The sequence below is a fragment of the Girardinichthys multiradiatus genome, chromosome 9 (genome assembly GCF_021462225.1).
Source record: "Girardinichthys multiradiatus isolate DD_20200921_A chromosome 9, DD_fGirMul_XY1, whole genome shotgun sequence".
Taxonomy (NCBI): Eukaryota; Metazoa; Chordata; class Actinopteri; order Cyprinodontiformes; family Goodeidae; genus Girardinichthys; species Girardinichthys multiradiatus.
The window spans coordinates 48,482,649-48,510,155 of NC_061802.1; the positions used below are offsets into that span (position 1 = coordinate 48,482,649).

Genomic DNA, 27,507 nt, shown 5'->3' on the forward strand with positions numbered 1-27,507 from the left:
TTGGCACTATATATATAAACATAATTATGTAAATCAGATGCTTACAAAGCCATAATATTATCATCCTGGCTTTCCCAAGTTGTTTAATAGTGTAATGATCTTAGTTTTTGTGCCATTCTGTGTTTGAAGAAAATAATAAATAATAGTGCTATAAAAATGTATTTCATTATTTTTGCATTAAGCAAATAGAAATCACTATGGCAATTCTAACCGGCCTAAAACTGGAAGTATTTCATCCGTTTTATTGTAAGACAGCAATCAACAAGGTCATGTCTCTTTTTATGCTATATACAGTACAGACCAAAAGTTTGGACACACCTTCTCATTCAAAGAGTTTCCTTTATTTTCATGACTATGAATATTGTAGCTTCACACTGAAGGCATCAAAACTGTGAATTAACACATGTGGAATTATATACTGAACAAAAAAGTGTGAAACAACTAATAATTTGTCTTATATTCTAGGTTCTTCAAAGTAGCCACCTTTTGCTTTGATTTCTGCTCCGCACACTCTTGGCATTCTGTTGATGAGCTTCAAGAGGTAGTCACCTAAAATGGTTTTCCAACAGTCTTGAAGGAGTTCCCAGAGATGCTAAGCACTTGTTAGCCCTTTTGCCTTCAGTCTGCAGTCCAGCTCACCCCAAACCATCTCGATTGGGTTCAGGTCTGGTTACTATGGAGGCCAGGTCATCTGGCGCAGCACCCCATCACTCTCCTTCTTGGTCAAATAGCCCTTACACAGCCTGGAGGTGTGTTTGGGGTCATTGTCCTGTTGAAAAATAAATGATTGTCCAACTAAACGCAAACCGGATGGAATAGCATGCCACTGCAAGATGCTGTGGTAGCCATGCTGGTTCAGTATGCCATCAATTTTGAATAAATCCCCAACAGTGTCACCAGCAAAGCACCCCCACACCATCACATCTCCTCCTCCATGTTTCACGGTGGGAACCAGGCATGTAGAGTCCATCCGTTCACCTCTTCTGCGCCGCATAAAGACACGGTGGTTGGAACCAAAGATCTCAAACTTGGACTCATCAGACCAAAGCACAGATTTCCACTGGTCTAATGTACATTTCGTGTGTTCTTTAGCCCAAACAAGTCTCTTCTGCTTGTTGCCTGTCCTCAGCAGTGGTTTCCTAGCAGCTATTTTACCATGAAGGCCTGATTCACACTCTTAACAGTTGTTCTAGAGATGTGTCTGCTGCTAGAACTCTGTGTGGCATTGACCTGTTCTCTAATTTCTGGGGCTGGTGACTTGGATGAACTTATCATCCGCAGCAGAGGTGACTCTTGGTCTTTCTTTCCTGGGGCGGTCCTCATGTGAGCCAGTTTCTTTTTAGCGCTTGATGATTTTTGCGACTGCACTTGGGGACACTTTCAAAGTTTTCCCAATTGTTCGGACTGACTGACCTTCATTTCTTAAAGTAATGACGGCCACTCATTTTTCTTTACTTAGCTGCTTTTTTCTTGCCCTAATACAAATTCTAACAGTCTATTCAGTAGGACTATCAGCTGTGTACTGTATCCACCTCCTGCACAACACAACTGATGGTCCCAACCCAATTTATAAGGCTTGAAATCCCACTTATTAAACCTGACAGGGCACACCTGTGAAGTGAAAACCAGTGCGTAGCAGTAATCAAAGCAAAAGGTGGCTACTTTGAAGAATCTAGAATATCAGACATATTTTCAGTTGTTTCACACTTTTTTGTTCAGTGTATAATTCCACATGTGTTAATCCACAGTTTTGATGCCTTCAGTGTGAAGCTACAATATTCATAGTCATGAAAATAAAGACAACTCTTTGAATGAGAAGATGTATCCAAACCTTTGGTCTGTACTGTATGTAAATATTCAGTTTCATGTATAAAATCTTAAATGTCAGAAAACTTAACTTTAGAAAGATTTTCTTTCTTTTGAGAAATACCACAGCCTCTAGCCTCTAATACTGGTTTAAGTAAAATATAATATTGTTCGCTTCTTGGAAAATTATCACTTTGTATATTATGCCAAAACAATTGTACAAAAGTATGAGATTCAAGATAATTTGAGGACATTTGGGTGTAAGTGTATGTGTCCACACCTATCGTCTGGAATTTCAGTCTCCTCATCTCCACAGGATCAGCGATGCAGGCCATGAGGGAATCTTTCATCTCTAACATGTGTCCATCCTTGGCTGAAGAAGTGTGTTTCCTAGAAAACAGAAATGCATTACTTGTATGAAAATGAGAACTTACTTCAAAGCCTGTTACGGTGGTGTTGCAGGGTAATTTAACTTTATTAATATTGTGCTCATTTATTTTGATTATCTTCATTTGTATGTTTTCCTAATTTGGTTTAAAATGTGCAAAAGATGAAGCATTTAAGTTTCTTTGTTTGGGAAAGGGGTTATTTTAACGTCACAACCTAAAGGATCCACTAGGGGGACTCGTATGTTTTTTTTCTGCACTCAATACACATGAGTGAAAGAAGAAGCACTGATACAGTCTCCTGTGATCATTGTCTTGCACTTTTTCCCTTCTTTTAAGGGGGTAACATTTTGGAGGCACCGCTGGGATGTTTGGTGGGGGGACAATTCCCAAGATTCCTGTGAAACCCTTCTGCTGATCATCTCGAAACAACCCAAGGCTTGCAGAAAGCACAACGTGGAGGTCTTCAGACACCTGTTGACAGTTTGTATCCTGAAGTGTGCCCTGACCACTAGGGAACAACACCAATCAGTTGAAGTCAGTTGGACCCCACTTTATTGTTTCTGAATCCTAGAGGGCAAAATGGAGTCTGAGTTGGAAAAACTTCAGTTGGAGATAAAAGGAGCATTGTATAACTTGACAGCTGAACAACTGATTAACGTTTACACCACGCTGCAAATTTCAGCACCTGGAAGGGAACCTTTGACTAGTAAAATACGCAGCCACCTAATTTCATATGTCATCAAATATCTTGAGCGGGAGGAATTGGCTAGCCTTGAAGATGAAGGCATCTCAGAATATCTCATTATCTGGGACACAATAAATAAGATAACAACTGCCCAAGAGACACCTGAAATAGAGATTCAATCTTATGATCAGGAAAGGCTTCAAAAAGAGATAGAGACAATTAGACTGTCATTACGACAAAAAGAAAAAGATGTTCAGGATGTGATGGACAGAAAAACACCCTCTTGCCCACAGGTTCCACAGACAAATATGACTCCAACATTTTCAGATAGTCCGATGTGGCGCAAAGATTTCAAGATTCTGGGACAGATAGGAAACCCAGGCCAGAAGGATAGGCTGACATTTTCTAGCCTGGCAAGACAAATTGAAAGTGGGCTCACCAAAGGCTATTCAGAGACAGATATTGTGGATGCTGTGATGGTAAATGGTAAATGGATTGAACTTACAGGTCCTTCTCAAAATATTAGCATATTGTGATAAAGTTCATTATTTTCCATAATGTCATGATGAAAATTTAACATTCATATATTTTAGATTCATTGCACACTAACTGAAATATTTCAGGTCTTTTATTGTCTTAATACGGATGATTTTGGCATACAGCTCATGAAAACCCAAAATTCCTATCTCACAAAATTAGCATATTTCATCCGACCAATAAAAGAAAAGTGTTTTTAATACAAAAAACGTCAACCTTCAAATAATCATGTACAGTTATGCACTCAATACTTGGTCGGGAATCCTTTGGCAGAAATGACTGCTTCAATGCGGCGTGGCATGGAGGCAATCAGCCTGTGGCACTGCTGAGGTCTTATGGAGGCCCAGGATGCTTCGATAGCGGCCTTTAGCTCATCCAGAGTGTTGGGTCTTGAGTCTCTCAACGTTCTCTTCACAATATCCCACAGATTCTCTATGGGGTTCAGGTCAGGAGAGTTGGCAGGCCAATTGAGCACAGTGATACCATGGTCAGTAAACCATTTACCAGTGGTTTTGGCACTGTGAGCAGGTGCCAGGTCGTGCTGAAAAATGAAATCTTCATCTCCATAAAACTTTTCAGCAGATGGAAGCATGAAGTGCTCCAAAATCTCCTGATAGATTTTGGAGCACTTCATGCTTTCTCCTGCATTGACCCTGCCCTTGATAAAACACAGTGGACCAACACCAGCAGCTAACACGGCACCCCAGACCATCACTGACTGTGGGTACTTGACACTGGACTTCTGGCATTTTGGCATTTCCTTCTCCCCAGTCTTCCTCCAGACTCTGGCACCTTGATTTCCGAATGACATGCAGAATTTGCTTTCATCCGAAAAAAGTACTTTGGACCACTGAGCAACAGTCCAGTGCTGCTTCTCTGTAGCCCAGGTCAGGCGCTTCTGCCACTGTTTCTGGTTCAAAAGTGGCTTGACCTGGGGAATGCGGCACCTGTAGCCCATTTCCTGCACACGCCTGTGCACGGTGGCTCTGGATGTTTCTACTCCAGACTCAGTCCACTGCTTCCACAGGTCCCCCAAGGTCTGGAATCGGCCCTTCTCCACAATCTTCCTCAGGGTCCGGTCACCTCTTCTCGTTGTGCAGCGTTTTCCGCCACACGTTTTCCTTCCCACAGACTTCCCACTGAGGTGCCTTGATACAGCACTCTGGGAACAGCCTATTCGTTCAGAAATTTCTTTCTGTGTCTTACCCTCTTGCTTGAGGGTGTCAATAGTGGCCTTCTGGACAGCAGTCAGGTCGGCAGTCTTACCCATGATTGGGGTTTTGAGTGATGAACCAGGCTGGGAGTTTTAAAGGCCTCAGGAATCTTTTGCAGGTGTTTAGAGTTAACTCGTTGATTCAGATGATTAGGTTCATAGTTCGTTTAGAGACCCTTTTAATGATATGCTAATTTTGTGAGATAGGAATTTTGGGTTTTCATGAGCTGTATGCCAAAATCATCCGTATTAAGACAATAAAAGACCTGAAATATTTCAGTTAGTGTGCAATGAATCTAAAATATATGAATGTTAAATTTTCATCATTACATTATGGAAAATAATGGACTTTATCACAATATGCTAATATTTTGAGAAGGACCTGTATATAGCGCTTTTCCAGTCATAGAGACAAGTGCTATAACTCCAGGCCTACAATTACGGAGTTATTTGGAGGGAAAAGAGGCCCTCACTCTACCTGTTCTGCGTAGAATTTTACGGTCCCGTTACCAGGAGAGGGGTGCCACAGATTTATACAAGCAACTAACCTCGGAGGTTCAGAGCAGCAAGGAGTCCCCTCAGAATTTCTTAATTAGGGCGATGGACCTAAGACAGAAAATTCTTTTTGCCTCTCAAGAAGCTGACTCAGCTTTAAAGTATGACCCTGCTCTTGTCCAAATTCTCTTCATGCATACCATCCTGACTGGCTTACAGAATGACAACATTAAGAGTGATCTTCAACCTTATTTCACAAAGCCTGACACACCAGATGAACTATTGCTAGAGAAAGTGAACATTGCTTGTACAAATGAAAAGGAAAGGCAGGACAAAAAGAGCCACGCTGTCCCACAAAGGCCAACCAGTGTGAGTACTATTCAGTCTGGTGAGCTGCAAGGGGAAACAAAACCTTCCTCCCAGCAAAGCCAATCTTATATGTCCCCTGACGTGTTATCTGAGATCAAAGAGATGCGTTCTAACATGGTGTTATTAAAAGACTTGAGAGCCGAAGTGTCCCAAATTAGAGAAACGATCCAAAAGAACACTACAACACTGCCAAAGCAACCCGCACAAAGTTTCAAACAAGTGTCTAGCACCAGTCCAGTGTTCTCACCAGTAGAACAGTCCTTCAGGTCTATGTCACCAATGTTGCCATTTTACTCCCAGCAGCACCCAGAATTGCAACAAGAGTACAGGCCTCTGTATGGTCCAGGACAGATGAGAGAGACCGCACAATTTCAACATCGATTTGCTCCACGCCGATATTACCAAAAATCACGCCTACAGCCCAGATGTTTTGCTTGTGGAAGAACTGAGCATTTCAGAGCAGGTTGTAGAGCAGAAAAAACAGCACATTCAACACTTAGACTTTAAACTAAGTAGGGTTGCCTCAGTGGGACGTGGGGCAGCCAAAGCTAATCTCAAGTCCCATTTCTGTGTGAACTGTGAAGAAAAGAAAGTGAAGGAGGAATTAAAATGCTGTTCAAGTTGTAAAACTGCACTTTATTGCTCAAGAGCGTGTCAGAAAAGGTATTGGCCTGCTCACAAAATTGACTGCAAGCCACATTCATGTTCAGGTGTTAGACAACAGGTCAGACAGCCATGTGAACGATCTACGCCTAAAAAGATCAAAGCCACAGGTAAAGGTCAAACTGTAAGAGAATTAGTAGGAAAAAAATGTCTTATCAGGTGCTTTCTGAATGGACAGAATATTCAAGCACTCTGGGACACAGGTTCACAAATTTGTGCTATAGATGAGGTTTGGAAAAAAACCACCTACCTGAACTGCAACTGAGAGATGTCACTGAGCTGGTGGACCCCCAAGATCCATTACATATTGAAGCAGCTAATGGTACTGACATGCCATACACTGGCTGGCTGGAAGTCCCTTTCAAGCTGACTGCCATGGACGACAAGCTGCTAATACCTGTGCTTGTGTTGAAAGGCAACCAACAGCAACGTCCAATTATTGGCTTCAACGTAAATGAACATCTTATGCAGCACAACCAGGAAGGCCAATTTAAAGATGGAGACATGAACAAACTTGTGAACGCAGTGAAAATTGCATTCCCTCATCTGAGAAATAACAAAGTAAAAGCCTTTATTTCTGCTGTCAGCCTTGGTCAAACATGTGAACACAGTGTGAGGACAATAAATGAAAGAGTCAGTGTGCCAAAACACAGCGTCATCCAGATTGAGTGTCGTATTCAGGCTCCACAGTTTAGGGAGGATAAAGGTCTGCTTTTTGAGCCTCTTGTCAGTTAAGGCAAAAACAGCCCCAAAGTTTGTTGTAAGTGTTCAAAACCCCACCAACCATGATATTATACTTCCAGGAGCGCCTGGTGGTTGGGTTGCTCCTCGCGGGACCCGGCCGGGCCAAGCCCGAAGGAGAGATGCAAGGCCATCCCCCAGTGGGCCCACCACCTGCAGGGGGAACCATGAGGGACCGATGCAGAGTGGAATGGGCGGCAGACGAAGGTAGAGACCTCGGCGGCCTGATCCCCGGAAGCTTAGCCTGGCTCTAGGCACGCGGAATGTCACCTCGCTGAGGGGGAAGGAGCCTGAGCTTGAGGTCGAGAGATATTGACTAGAAATAGGACTCACCTCCACGCACAGCGTGGGCTCTGGAACCCATCTCCTTGAGAGGGGCTGGACTCTCTTTTACTCTGGAGTGGCCCACGGGGAGAGGCGGCGGGCTGGGATGGGTTTGCTTGTTGCCCCCCAGCTCAGCCGTCTCGTGTTGGGGTCGCATCTGAATCTACACTACTCGGATCTGAATCTGAGTACTGTTTCGTTATTGGACTTCTGTGCTAGTCACGGATTGTCCATAATGAACACCATGTTCAAGCATAAGGGTGTCCATCAGTGCACTTGGCACCAGGACACCCTAGCAGGAGGTTGATGATCGACTTTGTCGTCGTGTCGTCAGACCTTCAGCCGCATGTTTTGGACACTCGGGTGAAGAGAGGGGCTGAGCTGTCCATTGATCACCACCTGGTGGTGAGTTGGATCCACTGGAAGAGGAGAAAGCCGGACAGACTTGGCAGGCCTAAGCGCATAGTGAGGGTCTGCTGAGAACGTCTGGCAGAGCCCTCGGCCAGGGATATATTTAACTCCCACCTCCAGGAGAACTTTGACCAGATTCTGGGGGATGTTAGAGACATAGAGTCCGAGTAGACCATGTTCTCTGCAGCTATTGTCGATGCTGCTTCCCGTAGCTGCGGCCGTAAGGTCTGTGGTGCCTGTCGGGGCAGCAATCCCAGAACACGGTGGTGGACACCGGCAGTAAGGGACACTGTCAAGCGGAAGAAGGAGTCCTATCGGCTGTGGTTGGCTTGTGGGACTCCTGAGGCGGCTGATGGTTACCGTGAGGCCAAGCATGCCGCGGCCAAGGCTGTGGCAGAGGCAAAAACTCGGGCCTGGGAGGAGTTTGGTGAGGCCATGGAGAAGGACTACCGGTTGGCCTCGAAGCGGTTCTGGCAAACTGTCCGGTGCCTCAGGAGGCGGAAGCAGTGTTTTGCCAACACTGTTTACAGTGGGGATAGGAGGCTGCTTACCTCGACTGAGGACATTATCGGGCGGTGGAAGGAGTACTACGAGGATCTCCTCAACCCTGCCATCACGCATTCCCTGGTGGAAGCAGATGCTGGGGACTCGGGGTTAGACTCTTTCATCACCCAGGCTGAAGTCACCGAGGTGATTAAAAAGGCTCCGTGGTGGTAGGGCTTCAGGGGTGGATGAGATCTGCCCTGAGTACCTCAAGTCTCTATGTTGTGGGGCTGTCATGGTTGACACGCCTTTTCAACATTGCGTGGCGGTCGGGGACAGTGCCTCTGGACTGGCAGACTGGGGTGGAGGTCCCCCTTCATAAGAAGGGAGACTAGAGGGTGTGTTCCAACTACAGGAGGATCACACTCCTGAGCCTCCCTGGTAAAGCCTACACCAGGGTTTTGGAGAGGAGAGTCCAGCGGATAGTCGAATCTCAGCTTCAGGAGGAGCAGTGTGGTTTTTGTCCCGGCCGTGGAACACTGGACCAGCTCTATACCTTCTACAGGGTACTCGAAGGTTCATGGGAGTTTGCCCAACCGGTCCACATGTGTTTTGTGGACCTGGAGGCCATGGTTCCCGACCGGAAAAGGGTGGCTTGTTCTCTTCATGTTGGAGGGGAGTTCCTGCCTCGAGTGGAGGTGTTTAAGTATCTTGGGGTCTTGTTCACGAGCGAGGGAAGAATGGAGCGGGAAATCGACAGACGGATCAGTGTGGCTGCCGCAGTAATGGGGGCGCTGTGCCGGTCTGTTGTGGTGAAGAGAGAGCTGAACCGAAAAGCGAAGCTCTCGATTTACCGGTCGGTGTACGTTCCTACCCTCACCTATGGCCATCAACTTTGGGTCATGACCGAAAGAACGAGATCCCGGATACAAGCGGCTGAAATGAGTTTCCTCCATACGGTGGCCGGGCACTCCCTTAGAGCTCGGCCATCCGGGAGGGGCTTGGAATAGAGTTCCTCCACATCGAGAGGAGCCAGTTGAGGTGGCTCGGGCATCTATACCGGACGCCTTCCGCGAGAGGTGTTCCAGGCACGTCCAACCGGGAGGAGGCCCAAGGGACGGCCCAGGGCACGCTTGAAGGACTATGTCTCTCGGCTGGCCTGGGAACACATTGGGCTCCCCCCAGAGGAGCTGAAGGAGGTGTCTGGGGAGAGGGACGTCTGGGTGTCTCTGCTGCCCCCGCGACCCGGTCCCGGATAAAGCGGAAGATGACAAGTACGAGTACGAGTACAAAAAAAATATTAGCTTATAGTCTTTTAAAGGAGTAATGCCATAGGCTGGACTGAATGTGTAGTGCAGTTTCCTCAATTCCCCATATGTCAGCAGGCTGACTTAAACAAATGGTCCGGGGTCTATAGGCAATGGAAAAAGAAAGTACAGAATTCACTGGGATTTCTCTTACCCAGGTATTACAAATCATTGGGCTTTAAATCCTTGGGCCTTTGGTGGAGAAGAGAATGGGTTTTGGTTACTGGTGCATTATTTGCATTCACAACAATTAAACATCTTGTTTACAAAGTCTTCAGAGTACACTCACCTTTTAAAGAGTAAAATAGCAATCACTATGACAATGATGATAATGACAGCCAGCACAGGACCCATGACCCACAACATCTCCGGGTTCTCCTGCGGATGCCTGATGACTCCACTGAGATTCACCACGAAGGTGTCAGAGAATGGACTGGCAGCAAACGTCCTCTGCTTCAGAGAATCAGTAAAACACAAAAACAAAGTTTACATTTACTTTTGCGACAAAAGCAATTGTGTTAAAAGCAATTGTATCATATACCATTAGGTAGTAATATTGAAAACAGAATCATGAAAGTATTAAAAATAATCAAATACATCATCACTACTGAACTACTATTGTTATCATTACTATAATTATTATCTTTATTATTGTTATTATTATTAGCACTATGGGTTACCATTTTATTTTTGTCAGGATTTTTGTCTGTTTTGGTGCTGTTACTTTGCTTAGCCCCTAGATGGCACGGAACCTGGAGGAGAGGAGACAGGTGTTCACCATTTCCTTGATCACCTGCTGAGGAGTATTTAAGAAGGAGGCTGTCAACAACTCGTTGCCAGAGTGTTGTCTATTAGTGGAAACCTGAACCTGACCTTGCCTTGTGGTGAACACAGCTTGGATTTACCTTTTCCTGTGGAAGAGCCATTCTACTTAATGAACCAAGAACCACACCTCTCGGACCTCGCTGGTTGGCAGCCTCCTGGATTCCTCACTCCTCGCCGAGCCTACAAGAACCTCGTCCACCCTCTTCCTTTTTCCACCACGCCGACTTCTGTATTCCTGGACCCATTAATCATTCTGGCACACATTACCTTCATCCTAATCAGTCTAACGGGTAAACAACATCTTGGTCTCTCCGCTTTCCTTCCTCGGGCGGATCACTCCATTAACCAAGTAAGACTAACTCTTATAGCAATAGCAACCTGTTTGTTTTTACAGTTGGTTTCCCGGTTCCTGTTTAACTGCCCATGTCACTTCACTGTAAATAAAACACATTACCGTAAATCTTTGTCTCCCGAGTTGCTTTTCTGCATGTGGGTCAGATCCGTAAGAACCAATATGACAATTTTTCTATATGTCTATCTGATTTTTCTGTATGTCTATATGATTTTTGTATTATTTATTTTATTTTATCAGTAGTATTTTCATCATTAATATATTATGAGCATTATCATTAGTTTTATCATTATCATCACATCAACAACAAATTTATTAGATTTTATTATTATCATTGTACTTTGATAGTTCGATGTAAGTTAGTGTTGTTACTGCTGATTTACCAAATCCCACAGATCTCTTGGATACAACAAGAAAGCTCTTCTTCAATCGTTCCCCCCTTTTCCTTTCTCTCCCTCCCTCTTTCTCTCTCACACTTATCTTCTTTTTCTGTGAATCTTTTCAATCTTACTTTATATTAACTTTTTTTCCTTTAATCATTCAACTAACCCATATGCAGTGTCTCTGAACATATGTGCCATAAGGCTCTTAACTATGTGTGCAAAATTATGGGATGAAATTTGGGCCATCAGAAACTGAACTTGAATTGCTATGACTGAATTTGTATTTGTTACATATTGCTGATGGCTTATAATGCTGTTTAGTTTGAAAATGTTCTTGTTTTATGATCTTCATTATTCAGCCATTTAAAATGTTGAAAATATTTTTTGTGTTCATTGATATAACACAAAAACAAATATATATATATATTTTCAACATTTTAAATGGCTGAATAATGAAGATCATGAAGATCATTCCTTTTTTTGTGTTCATTGATATAAAGATGGCTGCACGGTGGCGCAGTTGGTAGCACTGTTGCCTTGCAGCAAGAAGGTCCTGGGTTCGATTCCCGGCCTGGGGTCTTTCTGCATGGAGTTTGCATGTTCTCCCTGTGCATGCGTGGGTTCTCACCGGGTACTCTGGCTTCCTCCCACAGTCCGAAGACATGCCTGTTAGGTTGATTGGTAACTCTAAATTTTCCTTAGGTGTGTGGTTGTTTGTGTGTTGCCCTGCGATGGACTGGCAACCTGTCCAGGGTGTACCCTGCCTCTCGCCCATAGACTGCTGGAGATAGGCACCAGCTCCCCCGCGACCCACTATGGAATAAGCGGCAGCTGCTAGGCAGCTTTAAGCAATATATTGATAAAATGTTAGGAATACACACCCCATTCTCGTCTAAAAACATTGTAAAAGTTCAGTTGTTTCACAGAATGCGCAATATATCCAATTTTTTTCACAGCTTTTTTCTGTCCTCCAGCCTTGGCTACTTTCGTTTGAACAATCTACTTCGACCCGCAATGAATCATGGGATGAGGTGGGCTACGGAGGATACACCGGACCCATCCTTCAAATCTGGGGATAAGAAGGACGCATTTGTTGGAACCTTGGAACAGCATTCGTCATGTTGGGGGTTATGATTATTGATTGATTAATCTTGATCAATAATTATAATTACAAATCATATTTTGACAAAATCTATTTCTTAACCAAAATCCTCATTTATGAATCGAGACCAGAGATGTTTCTGGTGTTGTAATTGCGGCTCAACGCCTTTGACAATTACAACCGTTAAATACTCAGTAATAATTAATAACCATTACCGGAGATGTCACTGTTTAATCGACCGTTCACTTTTTGCACACAATGAACACAAAACGTTCTCTCTCTTTATGTGAATATTTATTAATCTTCACCTACTCAACATGCAAAATTCTACAATAACAAGGGTAGCACATCTAAATAAGCAAAATAAAGAACACAGCAGTGGGTGTTGAATCAACCAGCATTTATGGCAAAATTGAGAATATGGCGAAGAGGTGTGGGGTGAGTGGAGAGTGGGTGGGGGCACAACTCCAACTGTATTCAGTGATGTCTTGATCATAAAACTTCCCCCAACTCCTGAGCAGACAAAGAGTTATAAACCTTTTGGTGGCAAGCTAGCAAGCAGTGAGGTTGAAGACAAAGGAAAATGGAGAATTTTACCATGAGGTGATTTTAACAGTCCAGTCTTACCACACACCTGCGTTGACTCTCATGTGGTAAAACACGCACAGATCTAGGAACGCGGCGGCTCCAGATATCAAAATAACACATCAAAGTTTCAATAAGAAAGTTACATGCACATATCGTTCAGAACACATGAGATCCTAACTAGCGATTCTGATCGCTTCTACAACCTCTGACCCTGCCCAGGCCTTCTAATAAAGAAATAAAAATAAAGGATGGGTTTTACTTGGTGAAGTTTCCTTCTGGGTCAGCGAGTGGGAGGGAAAGATGGGGGGTTGAAGCGTTGTGCGCGTTCGCAGCTCAACTCCAGGAAAGCGGTCAGTCCCGTCCTTTGGCCTTCTTGACGAAAAGGAAAAATATGATCTGACCATCAAAGTCTTCCTCGAACTCCGTGTTTTTAGTTACATGTTAAACTCACGTCTTCGATCGGCAAAGTGACATTTCTGGCCTTCCTAGTCCAGAAACCTCAGTTATGAATTGTTCGTTGGCCAACGAGAGAGAATAAATGAAGACTCCACGTGGGATCTCTTCTTCTCCAGAGGATGCTTCAGTTGCGTGGTAACCGCGTCAAGATTTCCAGCTGAAGGCGGGGTTTTCAAGATGGAGGCCTCCATATATAGCGCCCTGTGACGTCAGACTTGGGGTGTGTCATATCAGCTGCCATGTCCTGGATACAAAATGGCCGAAAGCACCAGGAGGCCTGGTGTCTGTGCAAGTAGTCCAATATTCAGCAACAAGTGGTCCAACAGTCGCCTCATCCAGGACGTTATCGGCCTACAAATGCATCCTTCAAAAGAATGCAGTCCTGAATTTGGACACAGCAATAGTGAATGACATCCGTGAATCAGTAAATCCGTGTTTGATTAATCTGTGGCTTCAAGAAACCAGTTTTGTGTGACACAAAAAACTGAATTTTGGAACTGAAATTGAATTTGAGACCTGAAAGTGAAACTAATCAAACTGAATTTTCAATACAAAGCAAAGCAATTTTCAAAGCAAACAAATTCAGTTTTAAACCATTATATTCAGTTTCAGTTTAGTGAAATAAATTTTCAAACCAATGCATTTAATTTCAAATTACACAAATACAGATTCAGTCTGAGCAATTCAAATTCAGTTTCTGATGGCACAAGTTTCTTCCCATACAAAATATCCTTATGTGTCTCAGCATTAGCCTGTCCTTGCTTATTTCTTTTTTATTTTTGTTTCGTTTACCCCCCGTGTCAAACCTATACCTCTTCTATTTGGAAAGATTATAAATCAGCAATATCAGACAGTTTAAAATTATATCTACTCCATAAACAAATCCAATGCCTGCATTTTAATTTCTCAGCTGGAATATGGGTGACAATAATTCACCAGGAAAAATAACCAAAATCATCAGTCATCTCAAACAAATCCAAGCCGATGTGTGTTTTTGGCAAGAAACCAAACTTTGAGACAACCAACATAGGAAACAAAAAATTTAATTTTGTTATCAAATTAACTTTTTCTAAAACAATTCCAAAACAAGGTGTCTCAATTCTTTTTAATAAAGACACACCACTAATCCACAAACACACTATAACAGACCCAGAGGGACAACAAATCATTATCAGTGGGACATTTAACAACATCCATATAACAATTACAAACATTTACGGCCCAAACACAGATGACCCCACATTCTACCACAACCTCTTCACATAACTACAGGATCTCTCAACATCAGCTATAATTATAGGTGGAGAGGTGGAGACCTCAGCACAGTCATCAACCCAACAATAGACAGCCCAACAAACCAAAACAATACCAAAAATTGGCATGTAACCTAAATTATTAAACAATACATGACAGATGTTGATTGCTGCAATAGTTGGAGGTTACAAACACCTTCAATAAGAGAAAACACTTGCTTCTCCTTCGTCCATAAATCATTTTCATGAATTGACTAGTTTGTAACAAGCAATTGTATGACAACACACATCTCCAACCCAGTCATTTATTCAATCATCATATCCAATCACACCCCATTAATCAGAATCAGAATATCCTTTTCTGCCATCGTCACAAGTACAACAAAATTGAGATTAAAGCTATCTGATGAGCTCATGAGGAATAAATAATTTATATGAAATAGAAAAACTGAATCAATATTGTTGGACCACTTGTTTGCTGAGTATTGGATTATCTGCACGTTGTTGGACGTCACTGTGCCCCTCCAATGGCATCGGCCATTTTGTACCCAGGACAGCCCGCTCCTACATATCCCATCGAGCATTGCGACTGATATGACTGGGCGTTCCCAGTCTGACGTCACAGGATGCTATATAGGAGGCGCTCATGTTTGAAAACTCGCCTTCCGCTGGAAACCGATCTGGTGATTGAAGCGCACCACTTTAAGAGAAGAACTCTGTGAAGAGTTTCATTCATTCTCTCTCGTTGGACAACGAACCATTCATAACTGAAGTCTTTGGAATAAGAAGGCCAGAGATTTCACTTTGCCGATCAAAGACGTGAGTTAACACGTAACTGGAGACACGGAGCTTCGGAGAGACGAACCGCTACCGTGTTTCATTTTCAAGTCGACTTTGATGGTCAGATCATATTTTTCCTTTTTGTCAAGAAGATCAAAGGACAAAGACTGACCGTTCCCCTGAAGTTAATTGTGGACGCACAATTAACTCAACCCCACGTTTCCTCGCTCGAATTCCCTCACTCGGAAGAAGACGACACAAGTAAAACCCATTTCTTTTTTTTATTTCTTTATTAGAAGGCCTGGGCAGGGTCAGAGGTTGTAGAAGCGATCAGAATCGCTGGTTAGGATCTCATGTGTTCTGAATAATATGTGCATGTAACCTTGCTTGTTGAAACTTTGATGTGTTATGTAATATCGGGATCCGCCGTGTCCCCCAGAGCTGTTTGTGTTTACTATCTGAACGCGGGTGCGTTGCAAGACTGGACTGTTAAAACGACCTCATGGTAAAATTCTCCATTTTACCTTTGTCTTCAATCTCACTGTGCTAACTTGCCGCCAAAAGTTATCAATCCTTTGTGGTCAGGAGTTAGGGGGGAAGTTTTATGATCAGAAGATCATAAAAGACACTCTAAGCTGCACTCCAACCCCCCCACCAGTCATCACCACACTCCCCTTTCATATCCTCTCCCTTCATCTGTTGTGCCATAAACTGCTGGTTGACTCAATACATACCCACTACCGTTTGTTGATTTTGCTTATTTAGATGTGTTACCCCTGTGTTTGTAGAATTTTGCATGTTGAGTAGGTGAAAATTAATAAATATTCACATAGATAAAGAGAGAGCGTTTTGTGTTTCATTGTGTGCAAAAAGTGATGTGTCAGTCAAAATAAGGTTCAAGTTCCACACGTTTCGGCAGAAACGGTCGATTAAACAGTGACATCTCCGGCAATAGTTATTAACTATTACGGAGTATTCAACGGTTGTAATTGTCAGAGGCGTTGAGCCACAATTACAACACCAGAAACATCTCTGGTCTCGATTCGTAAATGAGGATTTATGGTTAAGAAATTGATTTTGTCAGATTATGATTTGTAATTATAATTATTGATCAAAATTATTGAATCAATAATCATACTCCCAACAATATCATAATCCACCTGTGTTAGGTGTTTGAGTTTTGAGTATCCTGCTTTTGACCTTTAATTGCTGGTATTTTAGTTCATCCATTTTTTAAACTTATTTCTTAGTTTATTCTTGTGTTTTGTTATATTTAGATATTTTGTTACATCTCCTCCCTGTTTTTCCCTCTGCCTACTCCTGCTCATTTACTCTGCTCTCCTCGGCCCACTCAGCCCTCATTGGTCTCATTGCTCACCTGATTACTCTCACCGGTTCTCCATTCAATTTCTCCTCACTCTCCTATGTATATAGCTACCTGGTTTTCCGTCTCTCATTTGCTGAATTCTACTGTTGGTCTCCTGCCCCATGTCTGTTGTCTCTGTGACACCATTGCCTGGCAGGTCCATGTCTGTTATTCTGCCCATGTTCCATTGTAAGTTACCTGTTCGGTTTTCTTATCATTAAACAATTCTACTTACCATGCCGCTTCCAAGCTCCCATTTTTGGTTCTACTCATACTGATTGTATTTTCCCATCACTGCATCTCCCTTTACATTTTGGCAATATTGAGTTTGTTAACCTTATAGCATAATTGCCTCACTCATAGTTGAACGTTGTTGGAAAATGAGAAAAAACATAACTTTCGGCAAGCATTTTTTATTGATAATGTAACAGAAAGCCAAAATTAGATGCATGCATTTATGCTATGAGCCTAACATATTGCTGTTGAATAAAAACTGTTTTGGAATCGGCTTGTCCTTGCTTTAATTTGTCTGTAGCGTCTGCCTGATACTATAACAATTCAAACAGACCATGACCTGGGTGAGAAGTGTCCCTTTTGATGTTTTGGGCTTTTTGTAAACAGCTGGAACTGTGAAGTTCTTCCAGTATGGAGAAATGGCAGTCAACGATCTTATGGGCTGCAATAATAAACCTCTGAAGCGTTTCTCTCTGAACCACTGTACAGCTGATGTACCACACACAGATGCAGTAGGTAATTATGCTCTCAATAGAGCAGCAATAAAAGGACACCAGGAGTCTCTGTGTAATGTTATTTCTCTTAAGCATCCTGAGGAAATACTGCCTCTGCTGGGCCTTTTTCAGCAGCTCATAGGCATTCACATTCCAGATTAGGTCCTCCTCGATGTAGACTACCAGAAAGTGGACGTCAACCACCTTCTCCACACAGTGCCCACTGATGGTCGGTGGTGAAATGTCAGTCCTCTTTTTCATATTATCCACTATTATCTGTGCTCTGAGATGTTGAGTGGCAAGTTGTTGTCTGTGCACCAAGCCGTCAGCCGCTCCACCATGTCCCTATAGGTGGACTCATTCCCCCCACAGATGAGCTCCACCACTGTGGTGTCATCTGCAAACTTGACAGTGATGGTGTTGTAGTCGGTGGTGGTGCAGTCATTGGTATAGTGGGTGTAGAGCAGCCTGTGGAGAGCCGTGCTTTAGCCGAAGATGTATGTTAACCCAGTCTGACCCTCTGGCTGTGACCCAACAGGAAGCTGTGGATTCGCATGCAGGTGGAATGTGGCAGTCCAATGCCCTTTAGTTTGTCCAATACTCTGCGAAGGATGATGGCATTGAATGCTGAGCCATAGTCCACAAAAAGCAGCCGCACGTAGCCCCCCCTCGCATGGAGGGCTGTGGCTACTGCATCCTCAGTAGATCTATTAGCGCTGTAGACGAACCGCTGGGGGTCGAAGCCGTTTTGGGGAGGAGTGATGTGATAGGAGCCCTTACCAGATGTTCAAAGCATTTCATGACCACTGGCATTAGTGCAACTGGCCGGTAGCCATTAAAACTGGAAATGTGGGGTTTCTTGGGCAGGGGGACAATGATTTAAACCAGACAGGGTGGGACCTTGGATTGGGACAGAGAAAGGTTAAAAATCCTGGTGAGGACCACTGTCAGCTGGTCAGTGCAGTCCGTCAGCACCTGCCCTGGGATACCATCAGGTCCATCAGCTCTTCTCATCTTGACAGCCTGTAATGTAAACCTCACCTCATGGTCCTTCATAGTGAGGGTGAAGTTGCTGTGGACTGTAGAGTGTAGTACAGCTATCTGTGGTCACACCACCTCAAAGCGGGCAAAGAAGAGGTTTAGCTACTCTGCCACCGAGGCGTCAGAAGTACTGAGGTTGGTCTTGTATTCAGTGAGCTGCTAGATCTTCTTCAATAACTGCCTACTGATGTTGCTAGCCAGGTGTTCCTGTGATTTCCTATAGCTGTGTCCAGGCTGCTACAGGAGATCCTTACTGCCCACAGCTATCAGCATCTATAAAAGCTCTTTGAAGAAAGCTGCATAATATATGAGCTACCACAACATTTAATTTTCCTTAGGGATTAATAAAGTATTTTTGAATTTGAATTGCGTTGAATTGAAACCTGGAACTGTGGTCTTCCTTGCAAAACTGTCGGCATAAAATCATGAAAAATAAAAAATAATCAAGAGTTCCCAATCCACCAAGTTAGGCTACACAACCCTTTGGTGTTTTATCTGGACTGCAGTCCAATGTCGGCTTTTTAATTCCTTTTTGATACCACTCTTCAGGTTTGCTCGGGCTGTGTGGTAAAGAGCTTAATTGCCTGACCTGAAAGTATTGTTACTCTCCTTCAGCAGCTGCTGGACCTCCCTGATCATTCAGGGCTTCTTGCTGGGGTAGACCCGGATGTATTTTTCCACAATAACAATATCTATGTAGGCCTCGATAGAACAAAGAACACTGTCCGTGAGCACTTCCAGGTCTAGGTCCTCAAAAATCTCCCAGTTGGTCCTATCAAAATAGTCCTGGAGCTGCAGGCAGGTATCACTGGGTCAGGTTTTAACAGTTTTTGTGATGGCAAGAGCAGTTTTCACACCGGTGTTGCCGGTGGAACTCGGATCGATCAGGTGTCACGCTGTGGTCTGATGACTCTTTTTATTCCTAAGGTGCCTTCGGCTGTTACAGCAGAACTGTTACAGTTTACCAGTTCTGCTGGGAACATGCTTGTGTAAGAGGTCTAAGTAAAGAGGTGCCTGACCATTTAAACATTTAAAAACCAAAAGTAAAATCTTAAAAACAATCCTAAGACATACAACCAGCCAGTGTGGGGAAGACAATGTGGGAGTAATGTGCCCACATTGCCGTATACTAGTTAGAAGATGGGCAGTGTTTTGGACCAGCTGTAGACGATGAAGAAGAGAGTCGTCTATCCCAGTATGGAAAGGGTTGCAGTAGTCCAATCAAAAAAGTGAATCACCCTTCAAAGGCACTATGAGGTAGCTAGGGTTTGATTTTAGTGGTCAACCTCAGATGGCAGAAAGTAAAGTATTGCGCTGACCTCTTTATCAAATTCAAAACCGTTCTCGAAAAATACCCCAAGATTTCTGATAGCAGTACAAATAAAAAAATTTCCGACCAATAAAAGAAAAGTGTTTTTAATACAAAAAACGTCAACCTTCAAATAATCATGTACAGTTATGCACTCAATACTTGGTCGGGAATCCTTTTGCAGAAATGACTGCTTCAATGCGGCGTGGCATGGAGGCAATCAGCCTGTGGCACTGCTGAGGTCTTATGGAGGCCCAGGATGCTTCGATAGCGGCCTTTAGCTCATCCAGAGTGTTGGGTCTTGAGTCTCTCAACGTTCTCTTCACAATATCCCACAGATTCTCTATGGGGTTCAGGTCAGGAGAGTTGGCAGGCCAATTGAGCACAGTGATACCATGGTCAGTAAACCATTTACCAGTGGTTTTGGCACTGTGAGCAGGTGCCAGGTCGTGCTGAAAAATGAAATCTTCATCTTCATAAAGCTTTTCAGCAGATGGAAGCATGAAGTGCTCCAAAATCTCCTGATAGCTAGCTGCATTGACCCTGCCCTTGATAAAACACAGTGGACCAACATCAGCAGCTGACACGGCACCCCAGACCATCACTGACTGTGGGTACTTGACACTGGACTTCTGGCATTTTGGCATTTCCTTCTCCCCAGTCTTCCTCCAGACTCTGGCACCTTGATTTCCGAATGACATGCAGAATTTGCTTTCATCCGAAAAAAAGTACTTTGGACCACTGAGCAACAGTCCAGTGCTGCTTCTCTGTAGCCCAGGACTGGGGAATGCGGCACCTGTAGCCCATTTCCTGCACACGCCTGTGCACGGTGGCTCTGGATGTTTCTACTCCAGACTCAGTCCACTGGTTCCGCAGGTCCCCCAAGGTCTGGAATCGGCCCTTCTCCACAATCTTCCTCAGGGTCCGGTCACCTCTTCTCATTGTGCAGCGTTTTCTGCCACACTTTTTCCTTCCCACAGACTTCCCACTGAGGTGCCTTGATACAGCACTCTGGGAACAGCCTATTCGTTCAGAAATTTCTTTCTGTGTCTTACCCTCTTGCTTGAGGGTGTCAATAGTGGCCTTCTGGACAGCAGTCAGGTCGGCAGTCTTAGCCATGATTGGGGTTTTGAGTGATGAATCAGGGTGGGAGTTTTAAAGGCCTCAGGAATCTTTTGCAGGTGTTTAGAGTTAACTCGTTGATTCAGATGATGAGGTTCATAGCTCCTTTAGAGAGCCTTTTAATGATATGCTAATTTTGTGAGATAGGAAATTTGGGTTTTTATGAGCTGTATGCCAAAATCATCCGTATTAAGACAATGAAAGACCTGAAATATTTCAGTTAGTGTGCAATGATTCTAAAATGTATGAATGTTAAATTTTCATCATGACATTATGGAAAATAATGAACTTTATCACAATATGCTAATTTTTTGAGAAGGACCTGTACATGGCAGGACCTAGTCATTGACCTGAAGAGAGCTGGGACCACAGTCTCAAAGAAGACCATTAGTAACACTATACGCCACCATGGATTAAAATCCTGCAACACACGCAAGGTCCCCCTGCTCAAGCCAGTGCATGTCCAGGCCCGTCTGAAGTTTGCCAGTGACCATCTGGATGATCCAGAGGAGGAATGGGAGAAGGTCCTGTGGTCTGATGAGACAAAAATAGAGCTTTTTGGTCTAAACTCCACTCGCCGTGTTTAGAGGAAGAAAAAGGATGAGTACAACCCCAAGAACACCATAACTACCGTGACTGTTGGAGGTGGAAACATCAATCTTTGGGGATGCTTTTCTGCAAAGGGGACAGGATGACTGCACCGTATTGAGGGGAGGATGGATGGGGACATGTATCGGGAGATCTTAGCCAACAACCTTCTTCCTTCAGTAAGGGCATAAAAGATGGGTCTTCCATGACAACGACCCGAAACACACAGACCAGGGCAACTAAGGAGTGGCTCAGTAAGAAGCATCTCAAGGTCCTGGAGTGGCCTAGCCAGTCTCCAGACCTGGACCTACTCAAAAATCTTTGGAGGGAGCTGAAAGTCTGTATTGCCCAGCGACAGCCCCTAAACCTGAAGGATCTGGAGAAGATCTGTATGGAATGGTCCAAAATCCCTGCTGCAGTGTGTGCAAACCTTGTCCAGAACTACAGGAAACATCTGAAATCTGGAACTGCAAGCAAAGGTTTCTGAAACAAATGTTAAGTTTTGTTTTTCTGATGTATTAGATACTTATGCAATAAAATGCAAATTAATGACTTAAAAATCACACAATGTGAATTTCTGGATTTTTGTTCTAGATTCCGTCACTCACAGTTGAAGAGTACCTATGATGAAAATTAAAGACTTCTACATGCTTTGCAAGTGGGAAAACCTGCCAAATCTCCCCACTGTATACAAGCGCACCCACACATACATTCACAGTTGTAAGGGTAATTCATAGTGAATTTGTCCTAATGTTTCACTGACAACACGTTCGGTGTTCAGGGGTTAAACAAGAAACTTTTTTTTGTTTTAATCTAATTTTACTGATTTGGACACTGAGAGACATGTTTAAAAGTCTTATGTCACAATAAACATTCAGTCAATACTTACAGATTCCTGATCTTTCAGGTCAGCCAAAACAAAGCAGCGGAGCTGCTGCAGGATGGGAAGAGGCCTGTTATAGTAGCCATTGTACTTCTTATTGTCGCCTAGAATGAAAAGCTTTGGCAGAACATCAATCTTAGCAGCAATGAAGAGTTGGCGCAAATCCTGACTCTCCATCTGCACTGTGCTGTCAGTACCAGCCTCCAGGATCTGCCAATAGAACAAAACACTGAATTTGTTAATGTGGTGACATTATTATGGCAATATTAGAAACAACTTTGGTATGAGAATGTGGAGAGTGTGGCTTGGTATTGTATTGCTGAAATAAGCAGGTACGTTCCTGAAAAAGATCTTTCTTGGATGGCAGCAGATGTTGCTCCCAAACATGGATGTACCTTGTTAAGGTGAATTCACAGATACCAAGTTACCAATGCCATAGGGACTAAGGCCCCCCATACTATCACAGATGCTGGCTTTTGAAGTTTGCACTGATCTGCATTGTCATTTTCCTCTTTGGCCCAGAAGACAAGTGTCTATGATTTTCAAAAACAATTTTAAATGTGGACTCATCAGACCACAGCACACTAACGCACTTTGCATCAATCTCCAGATTCTCTGAATCTTTTTCGACTGCAGATGATAAAATACCTAAATTCCTGGCAATTTAGTTGGGAAGCATTCTAAAAAAGAGAAACATTATTAAACTGTTAGACTATTTGCTCACGCAGTTATTCACATCCCATTGTCCCATCCTTGCTTGTGAACGACTAAGCCTTGCGGAGATACTCCTTTTATACCCAATAATGACCCTCACCTGTTTCCAGCTAACCTGTTCAACTGTGGAACTTTCCAAACAGCTGTTGACCAAAGACCAGAACAGCATTTCCCAACCTTCCCAGTCTTTTTTTTTGCCCCTGTCACAGCTTTTTTGGAACATGTTGCAAGCATCAAATTCAAAATTGATATTTGCAAGTGGCTGGCAGTGTTAAAATACAGCGAAATCTGCCAGAGTTGGTAGTTCTGACATAACAGGGAATTCAGCTGTGACTCCTCCTTCCTGGGCTGTACTAAAAGTAGGTTAATACAGCACATCCTGGAAATTAGTATTTTACCATTCTCTTTGTTTGTATACAGTGGGGCCAATGTTTCATCCTATGGCTGGGGCACAACACATGCCGTTACTTGAGATTGACTGAAGACTTAGGTGGAAAGACTTGAGACTAACTTGTGACTTGCAAAAGACAGACCTGTTTCCAAATCTGCTGGTAGGCAACAGGGAGAACAGTTCATTGTCGGGGTGTGTGGGATCATGGATTATGTTATGGGCTCTGCTAAAACATTAATTTGGTACAAAATCCTAAACGGATTTAACAGACATCTCAACGATGTTCAGTCCTCATCGTTTTCTGTAGATATTTCTTGTCTAAGACAGAAAATCTCTGCATACTCTGCGTACAATATGAGTACTTTTAAGTACTTGTGAACATGCGTACTTGTGTTATTGCCACCACTAGTTGTAAATGAAGAAGGTAAGTGCAGAAATTGTTTTTATACCACTAATAATATGTCATTAACTTAATCTATGCAGTTAGTTCATCATGAATATGCATACTTTGAAATGTGTGCTGGAGTTTTGTGAGTGTGTTTTTTTCCCACTAACTGCAGCATGATTTTGGTCACTTTATCATGTTCTGCTACCTGTTATCTGTATGTAGCAGCTGAAAGTGAGTATAGGGGGTGAATAACTCCAAGTATCAGAATATGAAATACAATATTTTTCTACAAACATTTTTTAAACTGTGTCACCGTAGTTTTTCCTTACAATGCTAATTAATTTGATCAGTCTTCCTAGCAATTCTTTGGCAAGTACATTTACAGTATAGTAAGAACAATTCTTTAATACAGTACCCTTTAATGATCAAAAACCACACTTTCACTTTTCTTTACACATATAAAATTCACACTCCACTAAACCTAACTTAGTGGAGTGTGAACTCTTCATTACTTTCCATTTTTCATGGTTTTATACAGACAGTATCCTTTGACCATTTCAATGTGGCCAGGATTGTCAATAGTAAGTTGGCCCCACAATCTCAAAAAGTAACTTAATGTGATTTGTAGTGACATAAACACAACAGCCTTGGTTGCTGCTTAGTGTATGGCTGTTGTCAGACTCAGAGTGAAAGAAGATAGCCAAAGAAGGCTGTGGGCAGAAAGATAAAGGACTTTGGATAAATACAGGAGAGAGAGAGAAGCCTTGGAGCGGTATCAAACTGAAGGGTACGGTTTATGCCTGAATCATAACATTAACAGATGATCTGTGGTGTTAAGAGTGATTTAATCTGCTCGGAAGGACGTCATGAGCTGCTCGGAGATATTCAACGCATTGGATTGTCTTGCCTCGATTTCCTACCATGTCAGGTGTTCCCAAAACAAGCACGCAGCCTTTTGAATGTGATGAGCCAATCAGAAAGTGATGTGACAGAAACATGGAAGGGAATTACTCTGAACTCACGTTTGATCTCGAGAGTAATTCCCTTCCATGTTTCTGTCACATCACTTTCTGATTGAAACATGGAAGGGAATTACTCTGAACTCACGTTTGATCTCGAGAGGTTTTGCAAGATTTCCTGTCTGATATCTGAATGTTTGTGAGTGAAATCTGTTCGTGTGTGGAGTTATGTGCTCAGCATGTAGCTGGACAGCACAGACTGTAGGAGCAAATCTGTTATACCTATGATTTTATATAATCACTTGTGGGGTCTCCCAGGATTTGAAAATCAGCAACAATTTGAAACTCCCACAGTGTGAACCAGGCATGTGAGGGTAAGCTAAAGCTACCTAATGATAGCTTGCTACAGTGTTCAAGTCCACAATAAATCCAGCATACAAATAATCAACAGTTGAAGATATTATTGAATTATGCTGTGACTAGTGATGCCACTCCCTATCCAGTCAGTGACCAACATTATCCAACCAGGTACTAAAAATGGAAAAGCCTAAAAAAAGAGTAGTCATGCCAAACTGCACTGAGTAGGGACTAGTGTAAAAGGGGCAATGCTGGCTTGCTTTCATTCCTGAGTACATCAAATAAAGGTTCTTAAAAAGACTTGAGTCTCAGATAGCAAGTCTAAGTCAAGTCACGAATGTTTTGAATACAAATCTAAATCTAACGTTTTTGTGACTGAGTCTGAGTCACAAACTTGTGTCACCATCTCCGGTTACAGGTACACACATTTTGGAAAAAGTTTGACTTCCATTATTTGAATAAAATAACAAAACATAAGGACACATTCACTGACCTCATATATGTCTATGTCCTCAGGGTTTCCCCATCCCTTCAAAGAAACAAGGATTTCAGGAACAACAGCTATGTAGTACCACCTGCAAAAGATACAATTACACATAACTACGCTACATGAAAACAAACAACCAAGACATTTTCAAATGGAAACTACACCATGCAATAATATATGAACTAATTATAAAAAAAAGAGGCTTGTGGATGTATTTTCTCCACAATCAGTCTTATATGTGCACAGATATTGTCGGTCAGAATAAACACAGATTTGCTTACAAAACACAATAAAAACACACCGCTTGCAGCATTACGGCTACCGTAGTCAGGGGTGTCGCCGAAGTAATAGCGGTAAACACCTGTACTGTGCTTACTCCTAGTCCAACACCACTTGTGTGTGTATAACGTTTGAATGTACTGTTGCAGGAATTGCCTGAACTATACTGGTCCTTCTCAAAATATTAGCATATTGTGATAAAGTTCATTATTTTCCATAATGTCATGATGAAAATTTAACATTCATATATTTTAGATTCATTGCACACTAACTGAAATATTTCAAGTCTTTTATTGTCTTAATACGGATGATTGTGGCATACAGCTCATGAAAACCCAAAATTCCTATCTCACAAAATTAGCATATTTCATCCGATCAATAAAAGAAAAGTGTTTTTAATACAAAAAACGTCAACCTTCAAATAATCATGTACAGTTATACACTCAATACTTGGTCGGGAATCCTTTTGCAGAAATGACTGCTTCAATGCGGCGTGGCATGGAGGCAATCAGCCTGTGGCACTGCTGAGTTCTTATGGAGGCCCAGGATGCTTCGATAGCGGCCTTTAGCTCATCCAGAGTGTTGGGTCTTGAGTCTCTCAACGTTCTCTTCACAATATCCCACAGATTCTCTATGGGGTTCAGGTCAGGAGAGTTGGCAGGCCAATTGAGCACAGTGATACCATGGTCAGTAAACCATTTACCAGTGGTTTTGGCACTGTGAGCAGGTGCCAGGTTGTGCTGAAAAATGAAATCTTCATCTCCATAAAGCTTTTCAGCAGATGGAAGCATGAAGTGCTCCAAAATCTCCTGATAGCTAGCTGCATTGACCCTGCCCTTGATAAAACACAGTGGACCAACACCAGCAGCTGACACGGCACCCCAGACCATCACTGACTGTGGGTACTTGACACTGGACTTCTGGCATTTTGGCATTTCCTTCTCCCCAGTCTTCCTCCAGACTCTGGCACCTTGATTTCCGAATGACATGCAGAATTTGCTTTCATCCGAAAAAAGTACTTTGGACCACTGCGCAACAGTCCAATGCTGCTTCTCTGTAGCCCAGGTCAGGCGCTTCTGCCGCTGTTTCTGGTTCAAAAGCGGCTTGACCTGGGGAATGCGGCACCTGTAGCCCATTTCCTGCATACGCCTGTGCACGGTGGCTCTGGATGTTTCTACTCCAGACTCAGTCCACTGCTTCCGCAGGTCCCCCAAGGTCTGGAATCGGCCCTTCTCCACAATCTTCCTCAGGGAGGAACGCTCGTTGTGCAGCGTTTTCTGCCACACTTTTTCCTTCCCACAGACTTCCCACTGAGGTGCCTTGATACAGCACTCTGGGAACAGCCTATTTGTTCAGAAATTTCTTTCTGTGTCTTACCCTCTTGCTTGAGGGTGTCAATAGTGGCCTTCTGGACAGCAGTCAGGTCGGCAGTCTTAGCCATGATTGGGGTTTTGAGTGATGAATCAGGGTGGGAGTTTTAAAGGCCTCAGGAATCTTTTGCAGGTGTTTAGAGTTAACTCGTTGATTCAGATGATTAGGTTCATAGATCGTTTAGAGACCCTTTTAATGATATGCTAATTTTGTGAGATAGGAATTTTGGGTTTTCATGAGCTGTATGCCAAAATCATCCGTATTAAGACAATAAAAGACCTGAAATATTTCAGTTAGTGTGCAATGAATCTAAAATATATGAATGTTAAATTTTCATCATGACATTGTGGAAAATAATGAAC

At 43.0% G+C, this 27,507-nt stretch overlaps 1 protein-coding gene across 1 annotated transcript in view; it reads right to left on the reverse strand.

Moving 5' to 3' along the window:
- ptprfa (protein tyrosine phosphatase receptor type Fa) overlaps positions 1-27,507 on the reverse strand; it is a 351,241-nt gene that overhangs the window by 116,106 nt on the left and 207,628 nt on the right. The window contains exons 12-15 of the mRNA XM_047374177.1: positions 25,502-25,583; positions 22,206-22,409; positions 9,713-9,876; positions 2,087-2,196 (exon numbers count right to left, since the gene is read on the reverse strand). Of these exons, the coding sequence (XP_047230133.1) occupies positions 2,087-2,196; positions 9,713-9,876; positions 22,206-22,409; positions 25,502-25,583 (560 nt within the window). The remainder of the gene's footprint in view (positions 1-2,086; positions 2,197-9,712; positions 9,877-22,205; positions 22,410-25,501; positions 25,584-27,507) is intronic.